Source organism: Homarus americanus, unplaced genomic scaffold, assembly GCF_018991925.1.
Source record: "Homarus americanus isolate GMGI-L3 unplaced genomic scaffold, GMGI_Hamer_2.0 scaffold39155, whole genome shotgun sequence".
Taxonomy (NCBI): domain Eukaryota; kingdom Metazoa; phylum Arthropoda; class Malacostraca; order Decapoda; family Nephropidae; genus Homarus; species Homarus americanus.
This window is the reverse complement of record NW_024737042.1, coordinates 4,183,787-4,204,314: the sequence shown is the minus strand read 5'-3', so window position 1 is coordinate 4,204,314 and position 20,528 is coordinate 4,183,787. Positions and strand designations below refer to the sequence as shown.

General features: G+C 37.6%; 1 protein-coding gene across 1 annotated transcript in view; it reads left to right on the top strand.

Moving 5' to 3' along the window:
* Nucleotides 1-1,745: 1,745 nt before the first annotated feature.
* The window catches only part of LOC121872602 (ras association domain-containing protein 1 homolog), a 29,137-nt gene continuing 10,354 nt past the window's right edge, over nt 1,746-20,528 (top strand). The window contains exons 1-3 of the mRNA XM_042375459.1: nt 1,746-2,011; nt 3,364-3,483; nt 18,052-18,236. Of these exons, the coding sequence (XP_042231393.1) occupies nt 1,910-2,011; nt 3,364-3,483; nt 18,052-18,236 (407 nt within the window). The 5' untranslated portion in view covers nt 1,746-1,909. The remainder of the gene's footprint in view (nt 2,012-3,363; nt 3,484-18,051; nt 18,237-20,528) is intronic.

Below are 20,528 nucleotides of genomic sequence, written 5' to 3'. Positions count from 1 at the left end.
GTCTACAAAAAAAAAAATAAAGTTACACCGTATATTAAATTCTTTCCGTTTAATATGCTGAGGGGCAGATCCGCATGGCTAGAAAGTTAGGTAAGGTTAGGTAGGTTTCTTCAGTTACGTTGATGAGGTCTTCTAACAATGTTTCTGCCTTATGTTTTTCTTATCAGCTAAGGTTAGGCTTGCTTTAATTTAGAAATAAATTTTTTTTAACATATTGCTATAAAACACAGTGAAATTGCAGCATTTTTAAATTCGCTCTCTATAAAAAATCGGAGACGGGTCAGTTATCGAAAATTACCGTTTTGATCATCCCTGTATTTGGATATCAAAACTAACCTAACCTAGTCTTATATAGGGAGAATATTTCAGCTAATATGACACCCCCCCCCCCCCATTATCAGTCATTTTAGTTGTTCAAAGTGGGCAGAGCTTTGAAATAGAGGGAAAATGTGTGTTTAAAATGAAATAAAAACTTCAGAAAACATTACCTGACCTTTCGTAACCTTTCAAATAGGAATGTAGATTGTGTATCAGAATCAAACTGATATTATTTGTGAAGACAGATCGGCCATTAATAATACAGTATACTGTACTGTACTTACCGAATAGTAAAAAGAGATAATTACAGTACAGTGAACCTTTGCTTCAAATGATGGTGTGAGTATGAACACAGGCAAAAGATCATTATGGATCAGAGTACAGGCGCCTAGAATACCCTTTTAAATTTTTGCCACAACTTGGCTCACTCAGTTCTATGTTGTGGGGCAACATTTGTACATTTGGTGAAGAGGACAAAAGAAAAAGAAAAGTAACAAAGACGTGACCGATCACCCAAGCGGCTAACGAGCCGATCAGTGGTGAAGAGGATAAAAGTAAAAGTAAGTCAATACAAAACGGTGTCCAGTGGACATAACAGAGGCTGATTTTTTTTACTTTTTGTTGTTGTTAGACTAAAAAAAATATATACAGTATTTGTGTATTACAGTTTATGCACTTAGGCAAGATGTAATTATGAACAAGAAAGCTGTACATACACATTTAGAAAGTTAAATACTGTATACAGTAACTCTAAGTGGTATTTGACTGTGTATTATGGGTTAACATTACTCTCTGAATACTGTACTGCACAGTATAGAGGAAATACAAGGAGATTCATTGTCAACAAGGAGAAAACTTCATCAAGGCGCTGTTTAGGGCTTGGAGTGGCAGGCTGGCAGCTATCATGTTGGTAGCCGTTGTGTTGGTGGCAGCTGCCCTGTTGGTGTCAGCTGTCATGTTGGTGGTAGTTATCATGGTGATAGTAGCTGTAGTGTTGGTGGTGTTGTTATGTTAATAGCAGCTCGGATTTTATTTATAATTGGCTCATTTTCGATGGCAGCTTTTGAATGTTTAAAATCAATGGTAAGGAATTCCCCCACCTTTCACAGTGTTATTATGTTATTAAAATCAAAAGATTACAGAATCATTTACACATGTATAGTATAAAATATTTGCTCTCTACTGAACATATTAAATCAAAAGATATATAAAATCATGTGCTCTCTGTTGGCTGTTACAAATAGTTTGTGGGGTTGGTCATCACTCTGTCATGTTTTTGTCTGAGGTTAGTGCACTGTTGTCTATGTAAGTGTGTGGTTGAATGTGACTCATTAACAATAATGAGACTAGAGGCTGTTGGGTGATTGACTGTGAATTGACTATGACTGTTTGACCAAACGGACTAAAGTAAAATAATTTCTACTTTTCAGACTGCAGCTACACTTGTCATGAGCAGTGCCAGGACCTTGTGACCTTAGACTGTAAGGCAGAACTCACTCCAGACTCTCACACCAGCCAAGACGACCTCTACATAGAGAGTGTTGAGGATCCTGAACTTGATGACAATAGCACTCAAGATGAGGAGGAGGAAATGGATGAAGATTTAGAAGATTGCCTGGAAGAACAAGAAGAAAAACATGAAGAGGAACAGCAAGAAAAGGAGATGAAAGAGGAGTCTTATAAGAAGTTTGAGGTTTGTGTTTAATAGGTATTTTTGTTTAAAGATTTCATCATTGCACTCACAAATTGTAAAGCAGTTATTATATTTGGCCAGTTAGCATTAATAATTTTTAAACAAGTTGTCATATAGTTTAAAGGATTGATATACTATATGTACGTACCTTCAATTGCATTGTTACAGTACAGGTATACATTTTTACCATAAGCTTTTTTCTAGCATTTTGCTTCATTTTCTTCATTTATCAGCTTTTTTATACCTTTCAATAAAGAAACTATCAAACAGGCTAATCAGCAAGAACCATGTCTTTTTATTAACATTCTCATATGGTTCCAGCCTTGCCTACAATAACATTGAGATGATATTTTAACTTGGTCAGCACATTCAAGGCGTTCAGGACAATGTGGTCTCCTAAGAAATGAAAAATGGCAGTTTTAGTAAAGAGAAAACCTAGTTAGATGCTACTTCAGTCAGCACCTCAGGGCATTTGGCCATGGGGAGTTTATGGTTTGTTCCTTTCTCTCTTACAGTAGACTTGCCTAAATACAGTACAGTATACTGTATATCAGAGTCGAAGAATTTCTCTCTTTGGGGGTGCAAAATGAGCGCAGCACTTGTAGTGTACAGTATTGATACAATCCTAGTGTATGTTTATAAATGATGGATTGATCCATTTCACTGCCCCTTCCTCCATTTTGGGTGCAAAGTTGAACTTTGACGTGGTGACCCTCGTGATGTCATCTCATGGTAGATATCAAAAAACAAAAGTGGTTTGGAATATACAGTACAGTACCACTTTCCATCTGTGATTGCATCATCAACTTTTAGTACTGTAACTTTGCCAATATTCTATGCATTCCAGGTGCTATCTCTGTTCTTATATTGTGGAATGATGATGTGTCCATCTATTGATCTATATCTCAATTTTTTTCTTTTTTCTTTCTCACATTTGGTCATCTTTACCTGCCTGACTCATGTAAGTATGGGAAATGGCTGAAAAATTATGATAATGATGATGGTAATGATGATTTGTTTGCTCAGTTTTAGCAACACTATAAACTGTAAATACCTCTATTTGGCAATGTTCATCAGTACTATATTGTATTCATTTTAGTACAGTATAATAAAAAAAATCCTGTTTAGATATCATTATCGTAAAATAATCTTCCCATTTTTTTTTAACCTTTTCTCTTCTTTCCACCAATCCTTCTCATCTTTTCATACAGTATACTCTACAAAATACCTCATCCAATTTAGGCAGAAAAAATATACCATGTTCATCATTTTTCAGATTTTCTAAATAACTTAAGGAAACATTGGAATAGTTGCAATACACCATACTGTAGTATTATTGTTTGTGTTTTCAGGAAGTATCAACCTTAAGGAAGACTGTCAATAGGTTGCAGAGTCATTTAGTAGACAATGAAACATTGGAGGCCTGGGTGGAAAGATACAATGCCACAGCTCAGGGATTGCAAATATCAAAGGTAGGAAACTGCTATACCTTTATTGTTTGTCTTTTGGAATATTTAATGTTTTGTGTTCCTTAGAGTTTGAGTTTTTGTGGTTCTCTTGTAAATAAATTCAGTGCATAAATACCATAAAGTTTAGTTCCCAAAGAAAATTAAGCTAGAATTCATCATTAAAATCAACAATTTTAAGTGTAGAATAATACACTTAGGTCATATCAATACAGTAGTAAGGAGAAGTATCATGTCCCAGTGTGATGGAGGAACATCAATAACTGAGACCACAAGTGAAAAGGATCTGGGTGTATATGTTACAATGAGTTGAGGTTCTCAGACCATTGTGAGAAGGTAAATTAAACAAATAAAACTACCTTAGTAGGACTTAAAAGAACGTTGTTCACATACTTAGATGGTTTGCCCTTCGTAAAATTCTTAAAAATTAATTGCTTCCCCATTTGGAGTACTGTCATTGTGTGTGATCCCCAAGATATGCTAGAGACTGTCAGATGATTGAAAAGGTTCAAAAGAGGGTTACTAGACTGGTGTCTGCATTCCAGCACCTTAGGTACCAAGAGAGATTAGAACATCTGCAGTTGCCCTAGCTTATACTATAGATGGGCAAGGGTGATTTAACATATATAAAAGCACGTCAGTGGACAATACTCTGTTTAGTGTTCATATCTGGAGCTAGTGGTTGCCTGTGCCTCTGGAGGTCACTGCTTCAAGTTTAAGAAGCCACAGATGCAGGTAAGTTTCATAGCAAACTTTTTTGAATCTTGGTAATAATCTGTCAGGGTTTTGTGATGGCACTGAGTGTAACCTCATTCATGACCAGACTTAACCAACACTGGTGCATGTTCAGGTACTTTCTAGAGCCAGTACATGCCTAATACTTACCAACAGATTATAACAGAGATGTGACCTACTGCTTGACTGGCTAGAATGCTGACCATTGGCAAAGAAGATAAAGTACTGTACAGTAAAGTAAATATTGGGTCGTAAAGAGTTTTAGATCTATATACAGTTCCTCCCCGACTTACGACCTACTCGACTTACGTCCACCCGCACTTACGACCTTCTCAGTCGTACCAAAATTTGATCAAATTATGTATTTTTGTGTCCCAAAGTCAGTACACAGACAAAATTTTCATCTGTAATTCACTTTAAAATGGCTGGCAAGCGTAAAAGTAGGTGTTTTGTGGTACTGAGAAGAAAAAGAGACACCCATTTTCGATTTTCTATGTGTTATTTAAGCATTTCCGACTTACGACCATTTTGACTTACAACCTGGATGTCAGTCCCTAATCCCGTCGTAAGTCGGGGAGTAGCTGTACATGTTGCCAGATATTTAAACAGAAAGAGAAAGAAATTTGGCTCATGAAGAGAAATTGGAAATTGGTGCTACTAAATCTCACTCCTGGAAAAAAAATATGCTTACAAACTCTGATGACTGTATAATTACCTAAAATTTCTAGTTTTTGTAAGTCGAATGAGTAAGCCTTTATTTAATTTTATTTCCAAATTACTTCATGCAAATGTAACAATATACATACATTATATCAGGGCATTTTACCTATGCAAATTTTCCTTCAGTCATGAAAACTATAGTCCAGAATATAAATTACAGTATCATCTTAACTAACACATACAGGCATGGAAAATGACTGAAATGATGATAAAAATGTTAATAATGAAGTAAGTTTAATACCAGTGTACAGGAAGTTTAACACTACAATACTTTTATCATCAAACATAAATTACCTGTATACAGTAATCACAAATAGAACAGTAACAATGGTTGATACAAATGTGCTTCATGTTTTACAAATCTTCAGTTTGGAGTAAGGGTAATCACATTTATACAATGGACCCTCTCTTTACGCAGTTAATTGAACCCACGGCGGCCCGTGTGAAGTGAGAAACGCGTAAAGTAAACAACATAACATATGGGATTAATTGAAATAGAGACTGTGCCGACCCCCAAACTCCACCTTTTCCCGACACAATACGTACGTTTTACTAAAAATAACATCTTAACTTTATGATGGTATTCACACACATAATATAGAAGGGTACAATCAATAAGAGAATAATAAACTGAAGGTTAGGTTAGAAAAAAACAAGTTTGGGGTTAACACTTACGTTAGTAGAAGAGATGGGTTGGCGTAGGGGAATGGAGGCTGGTTCTGAGGCAGAGGGCAGGCTACTGGCCCTCAGGTGAGTCTTCATTGGTGTCATCCACACTTACTAGTGCCTCCCTGACAAATCCCTCAAAGTTATCATCACTGTCTCTGCCTCTGTCACTATCACTGGCTTGGGCTGGCTGTGGTGGGTTGCGGGCGAAGAACTCTGTTATGCTTTGCTGACGGCTGGTGTTTATGTTGTCATGATAAACCTTGATGTAGGGCTCCATAGTCTGCAACAGCTGGGTAGTGAAGATTTCATACCTGTTTGCGTCAGGGTCGTCGAATAGGAGGAGCTTGACTTTCTCAATACACTCGATGGCATCCCTTACATTACTATGGGATAAGCGTCGTTCTTCTTGGGATGACGCACCACCTGCCTCTTCACTGACGTCATCATCATCTACCATCTCGTCGGTAGTTACATCAGGATCCCTTATCATCTCCAGGATGTCGTCATTGGTGGTCTCGGAGAAGCCTGCAGCTGTAACACTCTGTGCAGCTTCTCTGGCAAGGTCCACTGCTACTGCAACAGTCTGAACCTCACCAGTCACAGATTTACTCTGCCTAACACCCGGAATGCCTTGCAACACATGTCTCCATGTGTGACGAACAGTTACTACAGACAGCTGATCCCATGCCTCCACCAAGAAGTCCACAGCTTTCTTGACGTTGAATGTTCTCCAGAATTGTTTCAAAAGTACTTCTTGCTCTGCCAACTTTTGATCCTCGTCGTCTTCGCTCTTGCTATCAGTGTTGGTGTCACTCAGGTTACGCAACTCTTCCTTGGTGTTGGTGTAGTCATTCAGGAGGTTGAATTTTTTAGCAGAGAATGCAGCTTTTACATTACAGATCAATTCTTGGTCCATGGGCTGTATTATAGACGTAGTGTTGGGAGGAAGGAAGACCACTTTTATGTTGGGGTGACGATCTAACAGTAGGGGCGAGTGTCCTGGTGCGTTGTCAAACAGCAACAAAATCTTGAATGGCACATTCTGTTGCTCACAGAATTTCTTCACATCGGGAACGAAACAGTCATCAAACCAGGAGAGGGACAGTGTAGAGAACATCCACGCCTTACATGCAGTCAGCCAGTGGACATTTAGCTTGATCATGTCCATGCTCTTGTAGGCGTGCGGCTTGCGTGCTGTGTGGATCACCGATAACTTGAGCTTACAGGTACCGGAGGCATTGGTGGTAAACAGGACGGTGATGCGCTCCTTCTGCAACTTCTGGCCCCAACACTTGCTGGCATTCTTCACAACGAAGGTCTTGGAAGGTAGCTTTTTCCAAAAAAGACCAGATTCGTCCATGTTAAACACCTGGTCATCGGTGTACTGTCCTTCCTCCATTATCTCACGTAAAAACGGAGGAAATTCCCTAGCCGCAACACGGTCAGCACTAGCTTCTTCACCACCAATGTTGATATTGGTGATCTTGTTACTCTTCTTAAACCTCTGTAACCACCCAGAGGAAGCATTAAAAGGTTTGGGCTCTGTAATTGCCATCTTTCGTGACACTGCAGCATACAGTTCACGTGCGTACTCCTTAACTGAGCGCGTGTCCACCGCCATGTTCCGTCGCGCCTGACGCACCAAGTAGCTCACAAGTAATTTTTCCGTCTTGAGAAGCACCTGGTTGTGGAAATACTTGATCATAGAAACACCTGTAGACCTTGTGATGTTCATGTGCTCCTTTATCTTGGCTGCATCCTTCTTAATTGTCCTGATAGTTGATTCGTTAACACCATGCTGGCGCGCGAGATCAACCTGTCTTGTTCCTTTCTCCAACTCTTGTATGATCTTATATTTTATTTCGTAGCTTAAGGAACGTCGTATCTTCTTTGGCTTAGAGCGGCTGGGTCCAGGTAATGCAAGGTTTCTTTGTGGTGGTGGTGGTGGTGGTGGTGGTGGTCCGGTGGAAGCCATTCTTATGGAACAATGGATACCGATATACACGATGTAGCCGGGAGGGGTGTAACTGACGTGGTAGGTCAATGGGCTTGAACGCTCCCGTGGCGGGGCACGTCATAGTACTACATTAAACCAATCACAGCTAGCAGGGAGGGAGGGAGGGAGGTAAGGATGCTTTGCCCAATCACAGTACGCTGCGTCATATGACGTCACCGATAATGCAACAAAGGCATACACTGCGCAACCTACTCGCACCGCTTACACAACATGGCGGATGGCGGGAGGTTTGAATCCAAAAATGGCGCGGCGCGAGAGGACCGCCAGCCGCTCTCCGCGTAAAGGGGTACACGCACCGCGGAAAGTGAGCATTCTGTGTTCGGCAGGGTACCGCGTAAAGTGGGACCGCGTAAAGCGAGGGTTGACTGTATATATTTTATAGGAAAGAAGTGGATATAGCAACAAAACTTGCATTACTGATGGTACAATATACATACAGTACATAGTACAGCTATAAAGTTCAGAAATGAAAGTTAGAAGCAAAGGTACTAAGACATATTTAGATATACAGTACAAAGACTGTTTTCATTATCAAGGGTGAAAATTAAAAGTCAGGAGTAGGAGTTTCGAACTGCTTTTAATCAAGAGATAAATATAAAGATAGATGTAATGAGTTTACTGAAATGTGGGTGAATGTAGAGATGTGTTAACGTCATTAGTTTGCTAAGGATTATTCTTTACAAATTGCATTTTTAAAGTTGAATATGTACTGTAATAAGAATTTAGCTGACAAGTGCATCACTGGTGATAAGGTACAGAAACCAACTATAAATATAAAATGCACTTTTGTTATTATATCTAGGTATAATTCTCATATCTGTGTAATATATAAACTCAAAACGGATGTTTAAGAACTTTGTATGACATTTTGTATGGAACTTATCTACTAAGTAACTAATGCAGTAACAGCTGCATCTTAAAATCAAATGAATATAAAGAAAAAATATATTATATAATACAGTAACATAGCTTTGTTTTCATTGTAATGCAAAACTAGTATTAAAACATCAGCTTGTTTCTGTCTTAATGTAAACTTTGGGTTCCAACATACATTATCTGTTACAACACAGGAAATCCATATCCTGTGCCAACTGATACTATATCTTGAAACCTGGAGTCGGACAGCACCTAGTTGTCGCTCCTAAGACGAAGGATGGTACTGTTCTACATACGTGTTGTGTTGATCCTGAAGAATATAAACTGAAATCTGTTTACATTTTGATGATATTCATTGTCTGAAAATACAGAGTAGAAAGAGATTGGATTATTTAAGATTACTTAGTGGTAAATAACATTGCTGCAACATGTTAGAACCACAACAGATGTACACTGCCACGATTGCCATGACTCTACAGCCAGCTGAGCCTATTGAGTCTGATAGTATTGTAATAGACAGAGTGCAAGAGGTAAGAACTACACTGGACTGATTTATATAAGTTAAGGTACAAGGGACCTTTCTTTGTAAGACTTTTGTTTCTTTATAAAGGTTTTGTCATTCTATCATCCTTATGACAGACAAGCAAATATACACAAGCACATATATGAATGAAAGTAGACAGTTTTAAACACATAGAATGATTCAAACGATGTTGAGTGATGCAGGAGGCGGTGAGGTGAGGTGGTGCGATCGGAGTTACTGGGAGTTACCCCCTTAAAACATCATGTTTAATGTCCAACACAATTCCTTTATAGAATCTCTTATCACCACTGCATTCACTTGAACTTGATGGCCTTTTTTCACTCATCTTGAATAAGGGTAGTACACAATAACACAGACACATAACTGATCACAAACTAGGGAAAGAATTCAAACTGAGCAGCACTATTGTTGTGGTGGCTGCTAGCAGCTGGGGAGATGAGCAGCCCCCCAACTGTCTTGTAGCTACCCACAGAATCCACACGAAATCAATTTTATAATTTTGGTGATTTTTTTTTTTTTCTATACAGTATCGCCATATTTTTGTTTTGAAAATCTTAATAAATTTACCCAAATTCCATAAAGGTAAATACAATCCTGAACACAAGCTGGGGAAAGAATTCAAACTAAGGAGCAGTATTTTTGTGGTGGCTGCTGGGGAAATGAGCTGCCTTCCAACCATCTAAGAGCTACCACCAAGAATCCACATGAAAGAATTGTTATAATTTGGGTGAACTTTTTTGTTATACAGCACTATATATTGCAATTGTGTTTGAAAACATTTTTAAATTTCCCCAAATTTCATAAGGGGAAGTTTTTTGTCCGTATCGTGAATTTTTTGGTCATACAGTAATTTCAAAATTCCAAAAGGGCGAATTTCCCTAACCCGGGATTCCATATCGCAGGGGATGCCTATATATAGTATTACCCCTTCCTGCTTAACACAATTACTCAAGGTCCTGGATGTTTGGACTCAAATACTACAACAAGGCGGTAATATCGACGATATATACCTAGATTTTACCAAGGCTTTTGACAGCGTACCCCATGAAAGGCTGAGAATTAAACTGGAGGGATACGAGATTCAGGGAAATGTCCAAGCTTGGATCGGAGACTTTCTTCACGAACACAAGCAGTGTGTGGTGAGTAATGGCACGAAATCGTCATATGTACCTCTGACAAGCGAGGTACCACTGGGCAGTGTATTGGGCCTGTTGTTGTTTCATAAATGACATGCCTGAGGCTATACACTTTTCCATACAAATGTTTGCAGACAATGCCAAGTTATTCAGGGAAATTAAAAACTAAACAGGCTGTGAAGAGCTACAGAAAGGTCACTGTCAACTTCAAGAATGACCAAAGAAATGGCTGCTAAAATTCAATGTCATGAAGTGCAAGATCACACCAACAATAAGGAGGCATATAAACATGTCCCTACAGGATGACAAAACTGTATTAATTGAGACTAAATGTGAAAAGGACCTAGGTGTGCATGTCAACAAGGAACTGAAGTTCTTGGGTCATTGTGAGAAGAAGGTGAATCAAGCAACAAAACTAGTAGGTCTTATAAGAATGTTGTTCAGATATCTATTTGGGCTGTCCCTCGTTACGATCTTCAGGAGTGAGGTGTTTCTCCGTCTGGAGTACTCTCACCCTATCTGGTTCCTGAGATATGCTGAGACTGCCAATTGATTGAAAATGTCCAAAGGAGGGCCACCAGATTGGTGTCTGCTCTCAGGAAACCTCAGCTACCCAGATGTCTGCTCTATGGAACCTCAGCTACCCAGAGAGATAAGAACACCTGCAACTGCCTGGCTTATACTACGGAAGGGCAAGGGGCGACCTAATAGAAGTGTATAGACATTTCAGAGGACACTACTCGGTCAGATGTACAGTACATACCTGGAGCTGTCGGACATCCACCCCACAAGGGGTCACAGCTCAAGGTTGAAGAAGCCACAAAACCAGAAAACAGTGAGGGCAAACTTTTTCGGAATGAGAATTGTGAATTCTTGGAACAATCTGCCAGAGAGTGTTGTGATGGCACCGAGTGTAAGCTCTTTCAAGGCCAGATTTGACCAACACTGGAGCAGGTTCAGATACATTCAGGAGCCATTTCATGCACAGTATTTGCCAACAGTGCGTAACAGAGTCATGACTGACTGTCCAAGTGGCTAACAAGCCAACCAGTGGCAAAGGGGATAAAAGTAAATGTTAATTATACAAGTCATAATTTCTAATTCTAGATAAACTATCAAGATCTTGATATGTTAGAAATTTTATAGATAATATGACAGTTACTACTGTACTAAGATATTGGAAAGTATAAACTTCCTTGTCTCTGTATAGACCATTGCCCTAGGTTTTGATGGAATATATTGGAAATGAGAGGAAAGGCATATCAGTGTATTAGAGAATATTTTGTCCAGTTCTCAAATTGTATCAGCATAGTTGGTAAGGCATTATACAGGAGTTCTTAGATTTATGAAAAATTACAAATACAAAAAAAAAATCCAATGCTTCGGTGTACAACAAAAACACCTTTTTTACAAAAAAAATATAAATTACAGTATTTTTGTTCAATCCAGAATGCGACGTCTATCGGTAGCTTTATACCTAGGTATGTTGATGCCTAGCAATAACTCGCCAGGCCAACATACAGGCAATTAAAACATCTAATAATTACTTAGTACGTAATTTTAGGAGGACACGTCGCTACCTGGCATTTAATTGCAATTCTCAAAACCCCCTCCCGCACCTTCCATCACACGCATTGCTACCATCTTCTTCTTGCCTGGCGAATCAGCTGTAAATACGCACAAAGAAGGCTCCGCTAATTTGTGTTAAGCTCCACGCAATAGTAGGAGGAATTTGATTATGAAGGAGATGCACCCAATTATCTTGATTATGACCATGGGTGTGCCACCAATTGCTGTACAGTAATTGTTTTTTCATAGGGTCAACACAACAGGAGGAGGAATCTGACAGTGATGTCACACCCAATGATAATGATAATTGCTTAAAGATTTGTATATTACAGTACTGTATTTTTACATTTGGGGACTTTTTTTTTTTTTGGAGAGTATCTTCCTTTATATACTGTACATAATAGGAAAAATGGCTTCGATTTATGAAAGTTTTTTTTTGGAAAGTATCGCTTTTTGTAAATCAAAGCACTCCTGTACTGTACTCTTGAATTGGCACTATATGCTGTACATAATGCTTTTAGCTGTTATAATGTCATTGTAATGGACATACAGTATAAGCATATATTTTGATTCCTCATCCCTCTAATTACAGAATATCCAATGGGTTTTTTAATAGAGTTTTTGTATATACAGTACAGTATCCCCCAATATATGAAAGGGTTAGGTTCCTGTAAATCCATTTATAAAGTGAAAAAATGCACCAGCTAATCTAATGATAAAACCCAGAGAATGAAAGGAACCATGTATCAAGTGATTTAACCCATGTATTATAAGGGGTTATGTTCCAGGAAGAAAAAAAATTGGTCAACAGGGGGAGTGTGTAGTAAAAGTTGTTTATATGAACACAATATTTTCTCTAGGATTTGCCCCAAATTTTGTATAATGAGTGCAACAAGACCCACCAGTGCTTCACTAAACACATCTTATTTCAAGAAACAGCAAAAGATAGTCACTTTAGAGGTGAAATTGAATGTTATTAAAAAGGGGCGTGGTGAAGGAATCACAGTTGATGAACCTGTGTGAGAGGGAGAACACACACCCACACCTCTCAGTTATATTTTATTTTATACTGGGCAGTACATACAGAGTTTTTCATACGTATGTGTATGTAGTACGGTATTTCCTGTTTTTTGTTTTTTATTGATTTATAAATGTTTCTGTAAGAAAAATTCATCCCAAGTACAGTACCTCCAAAATTATGACCAGGAAAACATCCCCGAATACATTGTTTCATTATGAAAATTTGTTTCACACATCACAAGGCTTTTTCAGGAACAAAGCCTTGAATTAATTTTATATTTGGATACATTAATATACGTACAGTACTGTACAGTGTAGTAATAAACGATAATGAATCTTTTGTACATAAGAGAAATGACGCTGTTTACACGATTATGCACGTCGTCTGCACGTTGGCGGGTCGTTCAAACCCGTCGAAATTCAAGTTTCCGCCGTCAAAATTTTTATTTATTTATTTTTTTGTGTGTTCCAATAAAATACGTTAAGAATTAAAAACTCGCGAAATTTGAGAAGCTACTATACGACATTAAACCCTTCAATATGTCTTCAAAGAGACCATGATGCAGAGAAAGTGGTGCTAGTGCTTCCAAGCATAAGCACAAGTTACTATCTATCCAGGAAAAGGGTGAATTTCCATGGTCCGGCACCGGTCAGGTCCCGAGGTTGCCGGACTAGAGAGGTACAACCTGTACTATTCCACTGGCTATGAAATGAATAAATTTTGATTTTTTTTTAAATGTCTAGAGGAATCATGGTGGATAATTTTAATTTTTAATACCTCTGATGGAAATTAGTTTTTCAGTAAAGAAAATTTTGAGCTATATAATTTCTACATAACAGCAATTTTGAAACCAAGAGTTTCAAATTCACATTTTACCAACCAACCATTTTAATTTTATAAAATATACACACACAATTATAATATATATATATATATATATATATATATATATATATATATATATATATATATATATATATATATATATATATATATATATATATATATATATATATATATATATATATATATATATACATATACATATACAGTCAACCCTCACTTTACGCGGTTAATGTAACCCGCAGGGTCCCGCGGAAAGTGAGGAACGCGTAAAGTTATGATGTTATTTTTACTACAACATAGGTATTATGTCGGAAAAAGTGGAGTTTGGGGGTCAGGCCAGTCTCTATTGGTAAGGTAAGGAAAGGTTTCTCTCTGGGGGCGGTTGTCTGGCGGAAGCCATTTTACAGAACAATGGATGCACGTTTACACGGTGGCCTGGAGGGATGAAACTGCCGCGGCTAGGTCAAGCGTCGCCTTTCCTCCCTCCCTCCCGCAGGTGGACACGTCATATTACTTTAAACCAATCACAGCTAGCAGCGGAGGGAGGTAAGGATGCATGGCCCAATTACAGTCCGATACGTCATATGACGTCACTGATAATGCAACAGAGACACACACTGCGCAACCTACTCGCGCCGCTTACACAACATGGCGGATGGCGGGAGGTTTGGATCCAAAAATTGCGCGGTGTGAGAGGACCGCCAGCCGCTCTCTGCGTAAAGGGGTACACGCACTGCGGAATGTGAGCATTCCGGTTTCGGCAGGGTACCGCGTAAACGTGGAAACGTGGTATGTGGGACCGCGTAAAGCAAGGGTTGACTGTATATATATATATATATATATATATATATATATATATATATATATATATATATATATATATATATATATATATATATATATATATATATATATATATATATATATATATATATATATATATATATATATATATATATATATATATGTATGTATGTATGTATGTATGTATGTATGTATGTATGTATGTATGTATGTATGTATGTATGTATGTATGTATGTATGTATGTATATATATATATATATATATATATATATATATATATATATATATATATATATATATATATATATATATATATATATATATATATATATATATATATATATATATAGTGACCTACATAACATCAGGTCTTTCTGCTCCTTTAGCCTGTATGTACATGGAGTTTTTTGCAGCTAAATTACTACCCAACATTGGTGATTTTATTCCTTCATGGTATAGATGTGTAGTTGATGTTATTTGTCTATTGCCTCGAAACAGGGACCCACTGGAATTTTTTGGACAACCTTCAAAATGAAAGAGAAACAAATGGATCCCTTCCATTTCTTGATATGCTTTTAATGAGAAGTGATCACAATTATAAATTTAAGGTGTACAGAAATCCTACACAGGTAGACAGTTTCATACATATTTTATCGAGTCACCATGAGTCTACCAAAATCTCAGTTTTATTTGCTATGTTTTTGAGATGTTTGCAAATTTGTGACTCTGTATTTATTGAAGAAGAACTGCAACATATTCAGTTCATTGCACAAGAACTTGGCTACCCTTCATTGTTTGTTGATTGCTGGCTTAAAAGGGCTAAAAAATCCCTTTATTGTACAGTACTCATGTTTTATCCTCTTCACTACTGATCAGCTTGTTAGCCGCTTGGGCGATTGGTCACGTTTCTGTCACTTTTCTTTTTCTTTTATCCTCTTCACCAAATGATCGGCTCTTTAGCCGCTTGGGCGATCGGTCACGTCTCTGTTATGCACTGTTGGCAAGTACTGGGCATGCACCAGCTCCTGAATGTACCTGAAACTGCTCCAGTGTTGGTCAAGTCTGGTCTTGAAAGAGCTCACACTTGGTGCCGTCACAACAATCTCGGGTAGATTGTTCCAAGAGTTCACAACTCTCACTCCGATATAGTTTGCCCACACAGTTTTCTGGACCTGTGGCTTCTTCAATCTTCAGTTGTGACCCTCTTGGAGCGAGCGCCTGCCAGCTCCAAGTAAGGACACTCAACTGAGTAGTGCCCCTTGAGATGCTTATACACCTCAATTAGGTCGCCCCTTGCCCGTCTGTAGGATAAGCTAGGCAAGTTCAGGCGCACCAATCTCTCAGGGTAGTTGAGGTACCGAAGTGCAGGCACCAGTCTGGTGGCCCTCCTTTGAACATTTTCAATCAACTGACAGTCCCTAGCATATCTTGGGGACTAGACGGGGTGACAGTACTCCAGATGGGGAAGCACCTCACTGTTGAAGATTGTTATGAGGGATGGACCGTCTAGATATCTGAACGACCTTCTTATAAGACCCAATAATTTATATGCCTGATTTACCTTCTTCTCGCAATGGCCCGAGAACTTCAGCTCATTGTCAACATACACACTTAGGTCCTTCTCACATTCAGTCTCAAATAGTGCAGTTTCTTTATCCCGTTGGGACATATGATACGCCTCCTTACCGTTGGTACGCCCCAGGTGCATCCTCTTACACTTCGTGACATTGAATCTCGGCAGCCATTTCTTCGACCATTCTTGGAACCCACAGAGGTCCTTCTGCAGCTCTTCACAGTCCGCTTGGTTCTTGATTTCCTGAAATAACTTGGCGTCATCGGCAAACATTTGTATGGAGGAGTGTACAACGTCAGGCATGTCATTTATGAAACAAACAAACAAACAACAGCAGGCCCAATACACTGCCCTGTGGTACTCCGCTTGTGACAGGTACGGATGATGATTTCGTGCCATTAATCACCACACACTGCTTGCGGTCATGTAGAAAGGTTTTTATCCACTCTAGGACATTTCCCCAAATTCCGTACCCTTCCAGTTTGATTTTCAGCTTTTCGTGGGGTACACTGTCGAAAGCCTTGGCAAAATCTAGGTATATATTGTCGATATTACCACCCCGTTCCAGAATATGGGTCCAAATATCCAATACCTTGAGCAATTGTGTTAAGCAGGAGCGCCCCGGCATAAAACAGTGTTGGCAATCCTTTGCAAGGTTGTTTCGTAGTAGATGTTCCATCGCGGCATCTCTGATAACACTCTCATGTACTTTACATATTATGCTGGTCAGGCTCACCGGTCTATAGTTGTTCGTGGAGTGACGATCACCTCTTTTTGAAGATAGGACTCACATAGGCCACTTTCCATTCACTGGGGACCTTTAGTTCATCCAGGCATTTACAAAAGAGGCTCTTCAGGGGCTTGACAAGCACGTTGCACTACTCTCTTAGCAGTCTGGGATGCACCATGTCTGGGCCGGGACTCTTATGGACCTTTAGCTTTGACAGTTTATTTCTAATACCCTCTTCTGTGAACACAATGTGGTCAGTGCTGTATGGAACACAGAAAGGTTAATCGCATACTAGACAAGTTCCTACATTTAAGAATGTTTTTACTCTACTTTATCACAATGAATTTGTCCCGTTAGTTCAATCTCTTAAATTACTAAATATTGATGTTGTTTTTAAGTATGACTCAACTATTACTAGTATGTTAGTTAAGAACAGCCCAACCTTGAATGTAAATGGAAGTGTTTACTATATTCCATGTAGCAATTGTAATGGAAATCATGTCAGTCAGACTGGGAAAGCATTACAACTTAGAATAAAACAACATTATTATAATATTGGAACATCATCTGAAAGCTGTGCACTTTCTGTTCATATAAGAATCAATAATCATCCCATGGATTGGGAAAACAGTATAGAAGTGTTTAAATCAACATGTGTCACAGAAAGACTTCTGGTTGAAACAAGTCTGATTAGGGAAATGAATTCTATAAACTTTAGTGAGGGTCAGTACAAAACTGATAATGGTTCATAAATTTATTTGTAAGTGGCCCAAGGTTAAAATTGCCTTGAAAGCATTTGAGGTAGATATAGGGTAGATGATTAGTGGGTCTCAAGTTTTTGACTTGACCTTACTTGTTACGTTGCATTTTTTATAAGTTCTTCTTTCGTGAACGGTGAAGGTGATGTGTTGATTAGTGGATCCAATGTTATTGACCTGACCTGATATAATGTAGGTCACCCTTTATATATAAGCCTCTCTCTGTCCCTGTAAATTCAGTAAAGCTAAGGTGCTCCATTGTTTCCATTTTCCTGTTTGGATTTATCAAGATTTATCTTGTCCACATATCCATTGTGGATCTACATGATATATATACAGTATTTGTTTGTGTGTGTGTGTGTACTGTACTGTACTGTACTGCACTGCACTGTATTCCTTCAGTGTCTTTCCTACAAAATTTTAAAATTCCAGTACAGGCAGTCCTTCAGTACTTTATTTACAAGGTATTTGATGATAAATCTGTGCTGAATTTTAACCTTCCTCTGAGCATTTTTTATTTATTTATTTATTTTTTATGTATTGTGTTTAATTTTTTTCTTTTTTCTTTTTCACAGGAAGATGATGGCAGTTTCCGGGGATGTATCCGTGTCCATCTTAATCTCACCCGTCCTATCAATATTGTGGCAGGCACAAGACCCCCTTCTATCTATGATATCCTTCAAGAAGACAGAACGATGGAGAAAACCCTAACATCATTTTATATGCCCAGAGATGCAGTGAAAGCTATCCATATAACAAGGTAAAATATTTAAATACAGTACAGTACTATGATTTATTCAGTACAGTACTAAATATTAAAAAAAATTCTTGGGCATTTTAAGTTATTATCTACTTGCTGTATACACAGTAGCCTGAAGTTTAATATTAGTTGACTATTGAACAGGGTGTCCCCAAAAGTTCATACTTGTAGTCAGAATTCATCATTTACCTTTATTTTTACCTTTATATCCCCAAACATTTAAATTGCATACCATAACCTTGTCTCAGAAAAAGTGACCCTGCCTTGCGATCTAGGTGGATGCTTGGATTTCGTGTATACTGCATACTATACTGTACCCAATTTCCATTCTGTAAAATTGGATTGATGATAGGGAGGGCATCCAGCTGTGTAACTTACCTCAATTTTTTTGTTGGCTTCAGCTAATTACTGTATTACTAACCTACTCAAGCATGGAAAATGGCCATAAAGCATGCATATATATGTATATATATATATATATATATATATATATATATATATATATATATATATATATATATATATATATACATATATATACATACATACATACATACATACATACATACATACATACATATACATACATACATACATACATACATACATACATACATACATACATACATACATACATACATACATACATACATACATACATACATACATACATACATACATACATACATACATACATACATACATACATACATACATACATACATACATACATACATACATACATACATACATACATACATACATACATACATACATACATACATACATACATACATACATACATACATACATACATACATACATACATACATACATACATACATACATACATATATATATATATATATATATATATATATATATATTTATATATATACTTTATGGCCATTTTCCATATATAAAACAAAGAAGTCTGTTTGTATATTTGTGTGTGTGTCCGCACGAGAATCTCGGAAACCACTTTACCGATGTGTAATGATGATGGATGTTGTTATATGTAGTGATGATGGATGATGTTATATGTAGTGATGATGGATGTTGTTATATGTACAGTAGTGATGATGGATGTTGTTATATGTAGTGATGATGGATGGTGTTATATGTAGTGATGATGAATGGTGTTATATGTAGTGATGATGGATGATGTTATATGTAGTGATGATGGATGATGTTATATGTAGTGATGATGGATGTTGTTATATGTAGTGATGATGGGTGGTGTAATATGTAATGATGATGGATGGTGTTATATGTAGTGATGATGGGTGGTGTTATATGTAGTGATGATGGATGGTGTTATATTTAGTGATGATGGATGGTGTTATATGTAGTGATGATGGATGGTGTAATATGTAGTGATGATGGATGTTGTTATATGTAGTAATGATGGGTGGTGTAATATGTAATGATGATGGATGGTGTTATATGTAGTGATGATGGGTGGTGTTATATGTAGTGATGATGGATGGTGTTATATTTAGTGATGATGGATGGTGTTATATGTAGTGATGATGGATGATGTTATATGGTGATGATGGATGTTGTTATGTAGTAATGATGGGTGTGTATATGTAATGATGATGGATGGTGTTATATGTAGTGATGATGGGTGGTGTTATATGTAGTGATGATGGATGATGATTTAGTGATGATGGTGTTATATGTAGTGATGATGGATATGTATGTGATGATGATGATGATATGGTGTTATATGTAGTGATGATGGATGGTGTTATATGTAGTGATGATGGATGGTGTTATATGTAGTGATGATGGATGATGTTATATGTAATGATGATGTATGGTGTTATATGTAGTGATGATGGATGGTGTTATATTTAGTGATGATGGATGGTGTTATATGTAGTGATGATGGATGAGGTTTATGTAGTGATGATGGATGTTGTTATATGGTAATGATGGTGTTATATGTAGTGATGATGGATGATGTTATATGTAGTGATGATGGATGGTGTTATATGTAGTGATGATGGATGGTGTTATATTTAGTGATGATGGATGGTGTTATATGTAGTGATGATGGATGGTGTTATATGTAGTAATGATGGGTGGTGTAATATGTAATGATGATGGATGGTGTTATATGTAGTGATGATGGGATGGTGTTATATGTATGTGATGATGATGGATGGTGTTATATGTAGTGATGATGGATGGTGTTATATGTAGTGATGATGGATGGTGTTATATGTAGTGATGATGGATGATGTTATATGTAGTGATGATGGATGATGTTATATGTAGTGACGA